This window comes from Oreochromis aureus, linkage group 15 (genome assembly GCF_013358895.1).
Source record: "Oreochromis aureus strain Israel breed Guangdong linkage group 15, ZZ_aureus, whole genome shotgun sequence".
Taxonomy (NCBI): Eukaryota; Metazoa; Chordata; class Actinopteri; order Cichliformes; family Cichlidae; genus Oreochromis; species Oreochromis aureus.
The window spans coordinates 36,976,087-36,993,068 of record NC_052956.1 but is presented as its reverse complement, the minus strand read 5'-3'; the positions used below and the strand labels follow the sequence as shown (position 1 = coordinate 36,993,068).

The window sequence follows — 16,982 nt, the reverse complement described above, 5'->3', positions numbered from 1 at the left end:
TGGGGTCATCTGAAGGCAGTTGTCTATGGTGTGAAGATACGAGATGTGCAGCACCTGAAACTACGGATACTGGATGCCTGTGCTGGCATTTCTCCTGCAGTGTTGCTATCAGTGTGTGAAGAGTGGGAGAAGAGGGTTGCATTGACAATCCAACACAATGGGCAGCACATTGAACACATTTTATAAGTGGTCAGAAACTTGTAAATAACTCATGAAAGAATAAAGTTACGTTGAAACCAAGCACACCATTGTTTTTCTTGTGACATTACCAATAAGTTTGATGTGTCACATGGCCCTCTTCCTATTGGAAAAACAAAAGTTGTATCCAAGATGGCCGACTTCTAAATGGCCACCATGGTCACCACCCATCTTGAGGAGTTTGCCCCCTCACATATACTAATGTGCCACAAACAGGACTTTAATATCACCAACCATTTCCATTTTATTACGGTGTATCCATATAAATAGCCCACCCTGTACTTTGAGAAACATTGATACTTGAAAGAACTGCATGAACAGCTTTTGATGAAGTTTTTTTGCACAGTCAAAAAAAGTCACTGGTGTTACCAAGATCCAGTCAGTTAGTAAGGGCTCTAGTGTTATGTAAGGGAAAATGCCAGTGACAATTTTCATGAAAAATGCCTTTTACAAAATGGCTGCTACTGGTGTCAGTCATATTTATTTTAAAAAATTGCATTTTAAATGGTAAAAAACATATTTTTGACATAAAAGCAAAGCTGTGGCCACAAGCACTCATGTGGTGCTTGAATTGATGTATAACTGATTTAAAAACCAATATTGTCAAAGTGATGGAAGGTGTACTTGTTCAAATAACATTGTTTCATTTTAGGAAATAAATAATGTGTAACTCTAAAGCATTTTTAAAGTGTAATAGTTGTTTAAAGGCCAGGGACAGAAAAACAGACATTTCCATTGAATGACCTCATAGCGGATACCTTTTAATTCTAACAGTGCGTGTTTCACAAGAGACATGCAGCCAGATGTATAAATGTCACACCCACTTTAGCAGAATGATCTAGGTATTTGCACTCTACGTGTGTGCCCCTCTTTTGTGGGTAAGTGTATCAACTGGTACTCAGCTCATCAATGACAACACGGAGCTCCTGCAGCTCAGCCTGTAGGGGTTTGTGAAGCACCCATTTTCAGCTGCTCAGTTTTACAAAACATTTACTTTTTTTTTTTTTCCAAAATCAAGGTGTTTTTATATTCCCATTTAAAATCCCTCCTTTTAAATGACCAGAACTACACTTTAGCTATAACCTTTGAAAATATGATTTCAATTCTGTACCCTTGATCAAAAAGTGTGTTTTTTTGTCTTTGAGTGTGTTTCACTTTCATTAAAAGAAATGAACTCAAACAGACTACGTTCTTAAATTTCATTGTGACTCAGAAGACACCCAGTAGTTGTTTTTATTTAGTTGATTTATGTGAACAGTGATATGCTAAATTTGCTCTTAATATAAACCCTGTGAAAACCATATCTCTGCAGTCTCCAGCCTTAAAGTACTGATGGGTTGTCCAACTGCAGTTATATACAGCACCTTTAGTTACATAGGCTTGTTGCCTAATACTATTTTACAGCTGCTTCCTTTTAAAACAAATGCCAACTACTGTCTTTAACCGTTACTGGAAGTGTGTTACAAAACTGTGCAATGGTGATATGTTGAGTTGTGTCATCCCCGATTCAAGGCCAGTCCTGACTTGGACTTTTGTCTCATAAAATGTTGCGTTCACAAACACATTTTCAGCTCTACAGGATAACTATATATCCGTGACTTCTATCTTTCTGTCCTTCTTTTTAATAAAAGGCAGAGACACAGAGTGGCAGCCTCACTAAGCCTGGGGGTAAAGCCTTCAAAGCTTTGCCCTCCGTTTAAGTTCTTAGTTTGGTTTCAGGCTTCCAGGGTGGTTGAAGCCATCTACCAATAATTTACTCCCCAGCGTGGCTCTGCAGGCAGCAGCAGCGTGCTGGCATCAATTGTAGGCTGCTTTCTTTTGCCCCAACTGCAGCAAGTGTTTGGATGCGATGGGAAGGCACATATTTCTAAGAAATACAAGTGAGCCCAGCTTGTCAGCTACGAAGAGCGCACAGTCCTTGTGACCATGTTGAACTGCAATTTTCAAAGGTTCACAGCCTCCAGGGTCCCGACAAGCCAAGCTCAAAAGGTTTTTGGTGAGAAAGAGTTCAAGGCTGAGGCTTTGGCTGCTCTCTGCAGCTGCTTGAATGAGACACTTTCCGGTGTCTCGGTGTGCTGTTGATTGGCACCACAGTCAGTAGGGACGAACTCCCACTGGTTTCCCAAGATGTGTCCCCTTGTCAAACAACCAAGCCAGCAGATTCAGATGGCTGGAACTGGTGGCAACATACAGCGCCACCCACAGCTAAAACTAAAACTAATTACATCTACAGCACTCACAATAAAACCACACACTTTACAGAGAAGCACAGAAGAAAAGCCTGACATACCTGTTTCAGGTATGTCAATGCAACTGGCTGGCTAGTCGTCCAGCCAGTTGCATTGGTACAGTTGGACACCAGCAGGTGTGCAGAGCCAAAACTTGCTCACTGGAATTCCTGTCTGTCCAGATACCATTGTTTGCAGTTTGGTCACAGATGTACGAAGGAGAGACCTTAAGTCCTGTGACTGGTAACCTTTCTCTTGTCACAGTATTGAACAGGCACATCATAGGCCTTTGTTCACTCGGAAACAATGACACAAAGATGTGGAAGTTGAGGCAAAAGCACAACAGCAGTCATAATCCTCGTCTTTCTATTAGTGGAAACTTTGAAATCTGTAATAGAAATGTTGACTAAATTAGCACATATTGTAGTCAACACCTTAAAGAAGCATTTTTTTTTTTTAAAAAGGTTATGGAAAAACTGTACACAGGGAGGACATAAAGTATTCTCATAAAATGATTCAAGAGTTTGGTGCCACACAGTGGTTGTAATTATACAGTAACATGGAGAAAAGCGCTACCTTTTTTTACTAAATGGACTGGATTATAGTGAAAGTACCTGAAAGGGTAAAGAACTGCTTTACATAAAATGAATGCTTTTTATTTACTTAAAATATAAACAGAGCTCTAATGTGGATTTTTTTTTTTTACATATACTAAATGAGTTGCTAGATGTAAAACATCACGAGAAAGTGAGCCGACACTATAAGATGCACACAGGTGTGTGTGTCCATTACTAAAAATAATGAGGACAAACTAGAGATTTTACACAGCTGTAACTGATGTTTCACTCACATTGAAACATCTTGATTGTTCTGTATTAGCGTATCAGTCGGACATAAGATCTACTAATTTCAGCACCTGCATTTAAGTAACATGATTAGTGATAGTGTGCAGTGCAGGTCCCTTCAATAAAGCTTCTGTGGTAGCAAGCATAGCCCTATTAGACCATTAAAATTACAAGTTTTAAACCCTTTCCGTCTTCTCTACACCAGCATACGTCATACCTTATCACCTGCAATCGGTTGGAAACACCCAGCAGTCTATGAAGCACCACCCTACCTTTTAATTAACCAATTACCACACAGTGTGAAGGGATAGTTCATCACTTGAATGTCTATTTTGTGTTACACTAAATCCTTGAATTGTTACCTATAAAGAATATGGAAATACTAAGAATATATAACATTCTAGATTGGTTACATTGAGATTACAATGTTAAGATTACATTGTGTACATTATAAAGTCTGGTGCAGTATTTGTAGATAGAAATCTGGGCTGCACATGACACTCCAAACTGGAATTTGATTGATGTCACCTACACAGCTGACCTGCTTCTGTTTTCACAGTGACATCACCACATGTGACTCCTGGTCACAAAGTTCAGATGGAGTTAAATATTTGTTGTCTGACACTGTGTGGTCTGCATCAGCATGTTGCTGTTCTAATTCTTGATTTTCTTTAACTTTAGGTCAGCAGTAAGGCTGACTTCATCACTCGTCCATTCTCTTGTTTTCAGCTAAAGTGCACAAGCAAACCAAGAAGGAGACAACCACGAGACAAAAGGTTGTGTGAACACGTCCCCGACCCCCAGCACTCTGACGTCAGCTCTTTGCTCTGCTATTTATTGAGAAACTAAAGAACAGCCCCAGTGTGTTCAAGGTCGGAGTAATGTGAAATGTTTTCTGGGTTTTATAGTTCTGTGAGGTTTAACAAGAGGCCGCTCATTTACATTTGACCTTTCATAGTCTAAAGGAGATCCTGGTTTTCCTTTTGTTCACTGTTGACCCAAATGAAACAGTTTAGCGAGATTCTCGACCTACATTTTATAAATATTCCTGTTTATACACACAAATCAGGACACGCACATACTGCCTGAATGTGGAGACATACATATATCAAACAAAGAAAGCCACAGGATTGTAAATGATGCTTTTATGGACCACAAATGCTCCTCTAAAAAAAAATGTTAAAAGTACGTTTGTATTTTTTTTTTAAATTAAACCATGAAAACTTCAACTATTGCAGATTTCAGTTTTTTTCTTGTGGGTTTTTTAAAATTACTTATTTAATAAATACTCTTATATTTATAAGATACCCCCCCAAATACTTTTATTATATATTAATCCTTCCGTGCTGGTTGATAAAATGAGATGAGAGTACTGTAATTCCCCTATTTTACTGAGGAATAAGTTAGATCTTAAAAAATATGTAAAAGCTGTTTTAACTGTTTTGTAATAAATACTTTTTACTTGCGGATTAAGTTGTGACGTTAAGTAGGTGAAAAAAAAGAAATGAAAAGTGGTCAATAGGAAAAGTATACCCTTTCACGGTGTGATACTTTAGGTCTGGGTAGTAGTTTTGGAGGTGGTATTTGAGATTACAGGCTGAAGTTTCAGTTTGTTCATGGCTCTGGGGGAAATTTTTCTACATGCTGGTTTTTGTGTGGATGGTTTTGGGCCTGCGTATTGCTGTAAGCAGTTCTTGTATGCACCTCAAATGGAATTCATTTCCTAGTGTTTATGATGCATGATGGAAAAATTGTAGGTTAAGCGTCATTCCCTAATTTCAGATGTGTACTGACACATACAAGCTATTACTAAATGATGCACACGCTTTGCCTGTCCTATTGTTGCTTTAGACAAAGGCACGTAATTGGCACACAGAAGAGGGCATCATTTTCATTATCCTGTTTTTAAAACAAAATTAAAACGCACAACACAAACTTGAAACAGGCTTTGTTATTTAGTCATTAACATTTTCAAAGGGTCAGCAAGGAGCTCCATTTTTGATTTAGCAGAACTACATGCTGGATGCCATTCATTTTGCAACCTCAAAGTTATTTGTGCACTAACTGGAGATCTTTTGCTTGTTAGCCAACTGTGTGAACCACTACATTATGGAGCCATTTACTAATATACTGACTATGTGATTCTATTCCTGGCAATAAACAGATTAACCTCTATTTAACAATTAATTGCAAAATGGATTTTATGGGAGAATATGCCACCTGTAAAGATGCTGGTAGCAGTACTTCTTTGAGTAATTTTCCCCATTACTTACCCTGACGATTCACTAAGCTGAAACATTGAAACAGGCATGCCTCCTTCAGTGTATCTATCAACACCTGACTCGAACCTGTCCTTTATGGTTGGGTTTAGCTTGAGGCAGAAAGGAAACAATAACATAACTGTAGGGTTGGAAAGGAAAATAGGTGTAGAAAATGAAAGAGCAGTTTAAGATCTAGGTAATTACAATTTGGAGTCATGGTGCCCTCCTCCCTCTAGGTGCAGAACCACTATCTTCCTTTTTTATAACTCTATATTCTACCCGTCTCTCTCTCTCTCTCTCTCTCTCTCTCTCTCTCTCTCTCTCTCTCTGTGTGTTGTGACTTTTCCAGAACTAGGGTGTGGTCCCATCTCCACTTACTGTCCTCTCCACTCATTGGCAGACTGTTGTTCTGCTCCATGTGGCAGTATGCCTCAGGGCCATGTTCTACTTAGAAACACTTACCTGTCAGCTTGCTGACCTTGATCTTGGGACTTACTTGCTTGTCTTCTTCCTCCTTCCTGCCTGTTTAGAAACTTTCTTGAATATCTGCGTGACCCACTCTCTCTCAGTCTCAGTTGGAGACTCATCTGTTCACTCTGGAACCACAACGCTGCAGAAAAGATGCAGAATACTTACCTGAGTGAAGTCCTGGTCTTTGGAAAACCACCTTTGATTATTCTCCTGAAACTGATCATTTAAACCTGTTGAATCATTCAGCTGTGTCCTGTCATTGAGTCACCAGCAATCTTCCATCATGGTATGAAGAGTGACGAAGTTTGGCTACATAAAACAAAGTTGTGAACATTTAGTAAACACTTTTCCCCCCATATCAGGTTAAGGTAAAAGCATATTTCTGTGCCTCTGTTTTGACATCTGTGTCTAATATTTTTTTGATCTCTGTAACCATCCTAAAGCCCAATTAGCCCAATTAATGACCTTCACAGTAAAATATAAAAATCCAAACAGAAACATTTGTCCATGCTGACAACGAAAGTCATCAATCTGCTGTCTGATTTAGGTGACGGGTTTCGGGTGTTTGCTAAATGCAAGAGAGTTGGACACTGCATGTTTGAATGAAAAACAAAGACAAAAACAAACACACAAAAAATCCAAAGCATTCATAGAAATCTACTAACCACTGCTAAAATCAGCCAAAACAAAGCTGTGTACCATCTTCCTTGGTATTTAAGAAGACTAAATCTGCTTTTTTTTTGCTCTTTTTGAGAGCACTGAACCATATGTGTGGGTTCTGAGCTGAAAATACTGAGCTGATATCTAGAGTGTGGATGATAATATACGCAATGATGTTTCAAGGTCTTAAAAACTGCATTGTATCATCGTGCTTGACAGTTGGTATGGGGTGTTTGTGCAGATATGCTGCATTTTGTTTTTGCTGTGCATCATTTCAACTTTGAAAACCTAAGTTGAGCTACCATGTTCTTTTTAGAGAGAAGAGGCATTCTCCTGGCAACTTTTACAAACAATCCATACATGTTCATTTTTTTCTTCAAATGTACTGCCATAATCTTTAACATTTACTCTACATTTATTTATGCTACCCGAAACCTGTATAGTCCCCTGTACAGTTTTTTTGTTTGTTTTTGTTTGTGGGTTTTTTTTGCAGTTTCTCTGAGCATTGCATGATCTGACCTGATATTGGAGTGAATTTGCTGGGACATTCACTTCTGGAAAGATTTGCAGCTGTATTAAATGCTTTCTATTCATTAGTAAGCTTTCTCAGTCAGGAATGATTGCCTTCAAATTGTTTGGAAATACCTTTATTTCCTTCTTTCAGATCACTGTTCTTCTTTGGCATTGTGTTACCTGGATGAGAAAACAGCCAAAACATCTGCTTTTCTAGAGGTGCTTGCCCTCGTTGATGATCAGTGTAATGAGATGGTGTAATTAATATGTCATGTGTTATAGCTGTGGTTCATCAGAAGCGAGATAAGGTAATTAGAAAATATTACTTAAAGTGCCATTTCTCATTATAAATGGTTTATTGTTTTAGTCAGTGGTGTATACAGTACTTTACTTTTAGTGATTTTCCACAACTATTTTCTGGCATGTGTATAAAAACATACAAATAGATAAAAACCGCAACCACTGATCCTTTGAAAAAAGAAAAGATGCACCCCTTTTTCTTTAGAGGGTGCTAGAGTTTTAAAAGTGAATCCATTGTATTCTGAGGGGGCGGATGCTAACTTTTGAAGGACCGTTTCCCCGGTTTAAAATATATGGTTTCTTCCAATTTTGTATTCTGTTAGCAGGAAATCTCCTGAAATCTCTGAAGCCACTGCAGTGCAGCTGTAAATGTACAAGGACAAGGCTGAACAAGGCTGTTAACAGCAAATGATTGTAACCGTCACGTGGATCTGTTTACGTCTTGAGTCACTTCCGGAAAAGCTGACTATTGACAGGTGCTTTATCCAATCAGAAGCTGGAAGTAGAGTAGCGGAAGTGTGTGCTATCACTTGAAAGAAGAAGCTAGCGGAGGGGATTAAACTGTTTACGGTCGGGTTTTTTAACCCTCCGCTCTAACGGAATGTAGTATATCAAAACCTTCTACTTGCATATGTATCTTTACACAGCCTACAGCAGAGGAAAGCTATGTCGCTGTCAGCAGCTCAGTTCCTGGACGAGATAAACGCGCAAGCAGAAATAAAGGTAAACACCCGGGAGAAGCGGACTAGCCACCCATGCTAACCTAATGCTAAGCCTTGTAGAGGGACGCTCTGTTTTTGTAGCTAGCTGCACACCTTTTAGGGTGTCCTCCCTGATTTATTTATGTACACAGCTACATCCGCAAAAAGCGTTTCTATTTTAAAGTGCTTGACATTACCGCTGTCATTATCATGAACTGTCTTGTGTGTAAGGGGTATAATTATTCTCTGGGGGTTGGTTAAACAGTTTTCTGATGTGTCGTTGAAAAAATTGGGGAGTGTGTTTCTTCACGTCACTCATTTCAGGCACACTAATAATTAAATATGTCCATCTTGCCGTCATCTCACGAGATTTTTCCGTAAAATGCTGCTGTCATTTGATGTGTAGTCATCATGTGCTCACTGCAGGTCCCCGCAATGTTGCTTTCACATCCCCTTTGAGCTTTTTTAGTTATTAAGAAAGAAAACTACTATTTTACTCCGGTTTAGTCTTTTTTTCTGGCTATACTGCCACAGTTTTCACCTTACTTGCTAATAATTTGTTGGATTTAGATCTAATAGTTGTAAGCAGCTTTTGTCGTTGAGAATGAAGACTGTGGTAAGAAAGCATGTTTGAACATTTTTTCTTTGGATTAATCGATAGCTCTATCACGTTGTGCAAATAAACTTTAGTGTTGGGTTTATAAGTTTATGTTGTACTGTATGTACCGCCATAGCTCATCTTTTCTATGCATAGACTAATTGAGATAGGCGGCTTTAAGTCTGTATGTCATGGATCATTAAATAATAACGAACCAAATTATTTACCTTGTGAATTCATTAGGTGCAATGCCATTTTAAAACACATCGTGTTGGGTGGAGTCCTCATAGATCCGTGACTGAGACCCAGGACCAGGGCACAGCGCGATGACAGTAATAATATCATGTCATATTTTTATTTCATCTTGATGGATGAAATTCTTGGAGTGGATGTAAGTGACTTTTCTTCTGGCCAGCCAAAGGCAGTTATTAGGCTTACTATCTCTCTGCATCACACTACTTTATTGATAGAATATCCTCCACAAACCCAGCTCTCAATTATACCTAATACAGGTGACAGAAGTAGGATTTGATTTCAGTGTGCAGCTGTGGGTGTTTTTGGTCTTCACACATTCAACCTTGATGGCCATCTCCTCACCGTTGGCATGTTGGTGCTGATTCCCAACTCTCAACTCCATGGCTTCACCTTTGTCACCTGTATTAGGTTCGTGTGAGAGCTCAGTTTGTGGAGGTTTCTCATGGGATGGTTGTCAGTCAGACAGAATGATGGAAGCGGATTCTGGGAGTTCTTGTAACCCCAGCTCTTAGCTCAGTCTTTAGTTGCATTCCTTGTTAATCCTTTAACACCCAAGTATCACACATGCTGCCTGGAGTTATTTTGTAAGTTTGGCTGTAGAATGACAAAATAATTCTCATCATTCAGGAACCTTTTGAATTTCCTCTCTAGCCCAATGTGGTTGACGGGTTATGATAATGTGAAGTACACACGGTAAACTGCTGCAGAGCTGATTTTTCTGTGTGCAGACGGCAGTACCATGTGAATGCTTTGTGCTACCGTGACACAACATGAACTAGTCTTCTCTTCACAAGTGTTAACAGAGTTAAGTTACACATGCTGAAGTAACCTTGGGCGAGATGCTGAATCCCATGTTGCATCCACTGGAGCGTGTGTGAATGTTAGAAAGCTCTTAGGCATAGATAAAAGTGGTGTATGAATGTGTGTGTGATTGGGTGAATGGCATTTGTAGTATAAACCTCTTTAGGTCCTCAGCTGGGTAGAAAGATGCTATGTAAGTACGGGTACATTCCAGATTTAATATTAAGTGGATAGAAGAAACTGAATTATTAAATGTAATAATAAATGTAAAATTTTAAATAGTTTTTTGCTTTTTTGTGTGAACAAAAGAATCTATTCTTTTCAAGACTTGCATAGTGAAGGGGATTTATTATGCCTCTTTCTAGCTGTATGTACACATTAGGGCTGCCACAAACGATTATTTTGATAGTCGACTAGTCACCGATTATTTTTGCGATTAGTCGACTAATCGGATCATGCATCCATTGGACGTAAAACGTACAGCTTATTGCACCAGCAGCATCTGCTCTTATATAACATTAGCTTACAGTTTTAAGTGTTTAGGGTATGTGCTAACTAAAAATAAAGACAAGATGATAGTTTATTAAATTTAATGAGATTTACAGATTGTTTCGGTAAAGTTTAATAAACTCCTTGCTATCTAAAATATAACGGGACACCGGAGTATATTCTCGAACATCTCACACTTCTGATAATCAGTTGTCTGCTTGACGTTTATTCAGTCGTGTATAAACTATAACTTTAATCTCAGCCAAACCGATTTACTCAGGAACAAATAAAATACTCAAAAAAAAGGCCAAACAATAACATTTTTAAGTTATCTAACTGACTTATATATGTTTAACCTGAGTAGCGAAAGACAGTGGTGGGTTTGAAAACGATTTGCCGGGAGTCCGGTGTTCTCACGGGCTCTAGTGAGCCTTGCCCCCGGCTAGCTATCGAGCTAGTGGGTAACAGACGTCTCCGAAAACGTCGGAGCGCTTTTGAAAATATGCAGTGTCTTGATAAACTGAGCAAATATTTGAGGTTTACACAGCTACATTCTCGCCTGAAAATATGTTAAACGTTTATTTTGTGACCCAGAAAGATTAATAAGAGTAATATTAAAACTAACTAGCTGCCGCCATTGTTGAAAACTGAGCAGGGCCGCGCTATGAATTCTGGGACACTGCTGCTTCTTCTTCTTCGGAGTGTAACGGCAGCTGGCATCCTTGTACATGCAGTGCTGCCATCTTCTGTTTCAGTCCGTTATTACACTCTTAAATCCTACTACTTATTCCTGCGTCTTTTGTGATCTTACAAAGCTTCAAACGATGCGTCGACTATTAAATCAGTCGTCGACGATTTTGATAGTCGACGTAATCGTGACTAGTCGACTAATCGTGGCAGCCCTAGTACACATTTCATGGACTCCACTAGAGGAGCTCTGCAAGTCATCTTAAACTAGGTTTTCATGCAGGCTTTGAGTATTCAGAGCTTGCGCCTCACGTGGATTATTTTACTTATGCTAACCTCATTATTTGAAATTGTCTTTAAAGAAAACATCTCATATTATATCTGTCTATCTAGCTCTCTAAAAGAAAAGAAGACAAATTTGTAATGAGTCCTGATTGGCTGGAAACAGTTAGTTAAGTAAAGCAGAAGCTAAAGAGAAAGTACATAAAGTTCCACATCTCTCTGATTAAAAGTACTTTTGTTTTGAGATTGATGCACTCAGCCAAGTCAAACAGGCTCTGCCCTCACAAAGCAACATGCTGTAGTCGAGGTGCTCAGTAAAACCTTGTTTTGTGGGAAACGACTGCAGCATTAGCAGGACAGTAGGGAAAGTTACATAACAGCACTTTTGTTTCACACAGATGTGATCAGAGCTCAGAAGTAAACAATTTAAAGTGACTGTGCAGATTGGCTGCTAAAATGGGCGTGATTCATGATTAAATCCACAAGTTTGTTTGTAGCTCAGATTGAAAGAAGTTTTGCCCATTATTTGTACAAGCGGATATTTTTATATACATTTAAATCACTAATTTTAGGAAACGAAGAAGAGAACGTTATTATTAAACTCACTTTTTATTTCCAGATTATAATGATTAAAAAAATGTTTACTTCGAGGCAACAATGCTACAAGTCTCAAGTTTACATATAGTACCTTAATAATAAGTGAGAACTGGTGTTGCTAAAGTTGTTAGTTCCCATCTGTACCCAGCATCGCTGCTACAGTAATCTAGATAAACTAGACATGGGGCACTAGTCTGTCAGTGCATTACATCTTAAGCATACACATAAGATCAAGAGTTCACATCGCATACACATCCTTCTGACTCACACGCTCTTCCTGTATTGATCTGATTAGAAAATGTTTTCTCTGAAAGGCACACGGTAAACTTGAAACTCCTCATGAACTGCTTCTCCAATTTGGCAATAACACCTAAGCCTGGAGGGCCTTCAGCTCTTAATTTCTCCTGACCAAATCACATGCTCCCCTCCACTTTGCGACCTTGATCCCTTTTAGCTCTACAACTCAACATGATATTCTAATATTGACTCGCAGCGATAATCTAATGAAAATTTGCTCCAATAGCAGCCTGAAAGTCATGCTTTTTGTCTTTGTTTGCCCCTCAATAATGGTCCCTCCAAGCATCCAAAAAAAAAAAAAAAAGATTTTCTGATACTAAACCTGGGATTTATACCCTGCTCACACTTGTCTGTGAAGTTTATTAATAAGAACAATGAGAGGAGACACAGGGGAGGTGCTACAGTTGATAAGTTGTCTTTTTTTTTTTTCCTGGACAAAAAAATTAAGTGTATGATTCTTCAAAATTAACAGATATTGCACAAAATTACACTCAGATTTTAAATGAATGCTTTGTGTTTACCGGATGTACTGGAAATGGAGTAAGACTACACTCAGGATGAGGCTTATACATTATGCCTATGCATTGCTGCAGCAACCTCTAAACATTAGAAAGCATTATCAAACAGTCTAATATGTCGATGGATGAAACCTGACAAGCACTGTAGCTCATGTGTTTGACAAACCTGATACTTGGCCACTTTGAACTCTGCTGTGGGCTAAACTATGAAAAAAAACAACATTTTGATTTTAAGAAAGCAGCGTCTGGTTTAGTTGTTGGCTTTCAGTATTATTAAAGGATTCACTTGTGAACATATATCAAAGATGTGTCTGCTGATCTGTCAGTTCTCTTGTAAGAGAGCAACCTGATTCCTAGAAGGTCTTTGGACATTAAGAGGGTCTAGTTTCTACAAACTGTCTAAACCCTGGAATAAACTTTATTCCCTGCTTTATTTATTTATTTATTTATTTTGCATTTTCAGATCCATATTTTTGTTCTATAGGCCTCTATAGCCCTAGAGGCCCCTTATAAAGCTTCCTGTTGATCTAATAGAAGATTTGGAAATCCTTCTCGTCATTTTGGGGGAAGGGTGTAAAATTCAGAGAGAGATAATAATCTTGCAGCAATCAACCACCAGTATCCTTACATCTGTCCTCCCTGCTGTAGTTCTTCATACAAAGGCTATCCCCTCATTCAAATCAGTGTGTTGTTTACTTTTGAGTAGACCCAGTTCACAAAGTTTCATTACAGGCTGGGTGCTTATGATAATGTGGTGATACTGAGCTAAAATCACAAATATTTTTTGCTAAGTCCATTTAAAAAGTATAATTGAATTAGGTCATCTAATATTGGCATGGTGGACAGTAAACCTGATGTGCGAAGCGCTGAGTTTCCTTGACAAAAAAATGCTATTTTCTGAGTTATTCCTGGCAAATTTGCAATTTTTCTGAAATTTGCTACCCCCCATCTCCCCACCCTTTTTCCCCCTACCTTCAGTATCCCTTTTATGTAGTTTTTTGCGTTCACCTCTGTTTTTACGCAGTGTTATGTTAAGTGTTAAGTTCTCATTTATTTAGCTTTATCGTGTGCTCCTCCTTAGACCTGTTCTTGTCTGCGACTGGTCATCACACCACCTTTTTTTGCGTGAAGGTGTCGATGGCTTGATGGGCAGAATCTGGGTTGACTTTGGAGTTCATAGTCAGAGTCATATGACTGCTAAGTATGGGTGAGGTTGTCAGATTTGGTGAAATAATACCATGGATATGGTGTTTAGGCTTTTAAAATGGATGTAAGTGTACACCGATGTCTTTTCCAGGTGTGACCACAACAGTCAGCGTTTCGGGGTCCAGCTACCGGCCAGCGTGCGTGGTCATTTGTGTGCCTGCTTCGTGTCGTTATAAGTGAGTGGCATCGCAGCTGGGGGTTGCAAAGTGATGCCAAAATGCTGCTGTCCCTGGGAATGCTGATGCTGTCGGCCACACAGATTTACACCATCTTCACCGTTCAGCTCTTCGCCTTCCTTAACCTGCTGCCCGTGGAGGCCGACATCACTGCTGTAAGTAATCCTTTACACAAACGCATTTAGAAGACTAGTTATGCTTCTTAAAGGAAAACCATTAGATTAAGAAACTAAACCTGCCTCTTTATTTTTTCATAAGTGTCTTGAACTGCTGGTGATTTAGTTTTCCTTTCTTTCAGTTCTCATTTGACAACAAAACGAACACCTTTGATGATTTGCCCGCAAGGTTTGGCTACCGGCTCCCCAGCGATGGACTTAAGGTGAGTGCAAAGAGGCACCAGGTTTGTTTTTATGAGTTCTGGTTCAGATGTTTGCTGGGAAATTTTCACTTTACAGCTCCAATGGATTAAAGTTTAAACAGCTAAGATGCAAAAAGAGCAAGTTCCCAAACTCGAGGAAAACTATTTCACATGTCCTGAAATCTGAGCAAAGTAAAGATCGTTACATGTACAGTCAGAACAAAACCTGGTTGTACAAAATGTGTTGATGCATGTGACAGAAAAAACCTTTTAAATGCATGTAATCTTTAATGCTTCTAAAATTGCATTAACATGACTAAGTTTATGAAAACAGTGGAAATATCAATAGAAAACAAAATAGTTGCCAACATGAAAGGCTGATTTTTATAAAATGTGCAACTCTACTACAGAGACTTGCAGATCACACCCCAGATGGGCTCAAATGAAGGGCTGTTAAGATTTAATTATATGTGGTGAAGGTGCTGTTAAGCATTGTTGCTTAGTGTTGAGGTTTGTAATAGTCTGTGTTGTTGTGAGGCTTCTGTATGACACTGTGCAACCAGCAGTCCTCTCAGTGGTTCTCCTACAAAGCTCACAAACAGAAGGGCTGATTCATGTCTGCTGCCTAAGCGGGTTATTGTGGTGCTTCCCACAGTGAAGAGCTCGCTTGTTGTTATCATACAAAGGCTTTTCACACCAAACCAAGCTGATAGTGACATGCTTTGTGCCTTGTTTTGTATTTTCTGTTTAATGTGAGAGTTAAATGATCTGTACTCAGTTGTTTATATTGATCACACTTATCTGAATTTAAGAGCACCATGACATGATTCTTGTAGGGTTGCAACAACTTGAATATGAACTTGGCTAGTTGGGCGAGGCATACAGCCACGTGTTTGTAATTTGGATTTCTTTTACTGCCACATCCTTCCTTTTAACACACATACAGTGCACCTTTGCGCTTGGTGTTTGGTGTAAAACTGTTAGAGCCATTTAAGGAAGTGGAATTGACTTACTAAAATTCTTGCAAAGGGGTCGTAGACTGCGGTGTCACCTCCAAAGTTCCTTCTGAATGCATACTCCCGTTACTTGCAGTGTTTGTTGAGAACTTGTTAGACTGTAAGACTCTTGCTCCTCTGCAATGCCAATAAAAACCTTTGGCATCACAAGGCAACACACGCTTGTTTATTTCTAGAGGATTCCCCCTTGGGGCTGGACGAAGCTTCAAACAGAGCCTTCGCTGTTTCCACTTGCACAGCGTGGGCTGTTTACAGTCTCAATGCAAAGCTACTGCAAACATATATGTACCCAACGTGAGATAGAGATGGGGTTAATGTGCAGGACGACGGAAAAGTTCTGTGAGATTTAAGGATGCAGAAACTGGTGAAGGTTTGTTTTTCCTTCTAATGCTAGTGTGGTCAAAACATGTATATGTTCAAAGGTAAATACATAAGCACAGATACTTTTTTACTTGGTGATTTTAAGTTGTTTTAGGCCTTTTGTGCTGTAGACAGTCGTCGGCAGAGGTTTATGTAGTCAGGTTGTCCCATACATGTGAATATTATACATCAGGATCACTCTGAGGAAATTTTTTGAAATTTGGTTAGATTGATTAAACTGGTTAGATTTCAAGTTTAAGTTCATTCTGACACAATAAAACATGTTTTGTTTTGTTAGCAAAACTCAAATTTTTAAGTGAGTTTGACAACATTTTCACAGATTTAAGAATTTTACACCGGGTACCTTGCTGATGCAACCCCCAAGGGCTTCATGTCTCCTCCTGGGAATGTGTAAACCACTCCACTGTCTGATTAGATAAAATGATGGCAGACATTGTATAGAAGAACACCCCACTGAAACAATTTTGGTTTTAAATCTTTGGGAGAACTTTGCAACAGCAAAAATGGTAATGGAAAAATTACTTCGAGGAACAGGAAGCTCGACAAACTTCTTTTTTTTTTTCATCAGGTTTTGACACATTTGATTGGAGATTCTATATTTCCCCTTTTTTAATGTCCCGTGACCACAGAAAGTGCCCAAAGGCGTTTGGAAATTGCAGCTGGATTTTGAGACTTGCTTCTGTCCAGTCTTTGGTAATGACATTTTATATCTGAGAGTTCAAAGTTCACATCTGGTCAGAGCTGGATTAGAAGTGCAAGGTGACTGGTTGGCAGCAGCTTACGAATGGTTGTGATATTATTGCCGACACGGTCAATTACAATACCATTTGGCACCAGCATGTGGTGTGAAGTGAAATATTGTACAAAGTTCACCATCATGGAAAGTTTTAGTCTTTATCAGCTCTGCAGGTGATTCTGGAAGGAATCATCTGGGTACTGTGACCTCCTATTTATTTATTTATTTATTTATTTTTTAAAGACAATAATAAATCCAACTTGAAATAACGCGCCCCCCCCCTCCTCCCCCCTTTTTCCTTTATGCAGTTGAGTTATTTGCATACCACCCCAGTTTCAGATGTTTTGTTTTCATTCCTTTTTTTTAATATATATATTATTTTTTTACCCACTTTCAATTCCCCAATTC

The 16,982-nt window shown here is 38.9% G+C and overlaps 1 protein-coding gene and 1 pseudogene across 1 annotated transcript in view; one reads left to right on the top strand and one right to left on the bottom strand.

Moving 5' to 3' along the window:
• Positions 1-1,995: 1,995 nt before the first annotated feature.
• On the bottom strand, positions 1,996-3,486 carry LOC120433022 (annotated as a pseudogene).
• Positions 3,487-7,987: 4,501 nt separating this feature from the next.
• The window catches only part of rnf13 (ring finger protein 13), a 37,967-nt gene continuing 28,972 nt past the window's right edge, over positions 7,988-16,982 (top strand). Inside the window, exons 1-3 of the mRNA XM_031758141.2 lie at positions 7,988-8,199; positions 13,999-14,238; positions 14,382-14,462. Of these exons, the coding sequence (XP_031614001.1) occupies positions 14,125-14,238; positions 14,382-14,462 (195 nt within the window). The 5' untranslated portion in view covers positions 7,988-8,199; positions 13,999-14,124. The remainder of the gene's footprint in view (positions 8,200-13,998; positions 14,239-14,381; positions 14,463-16,982) is intronic.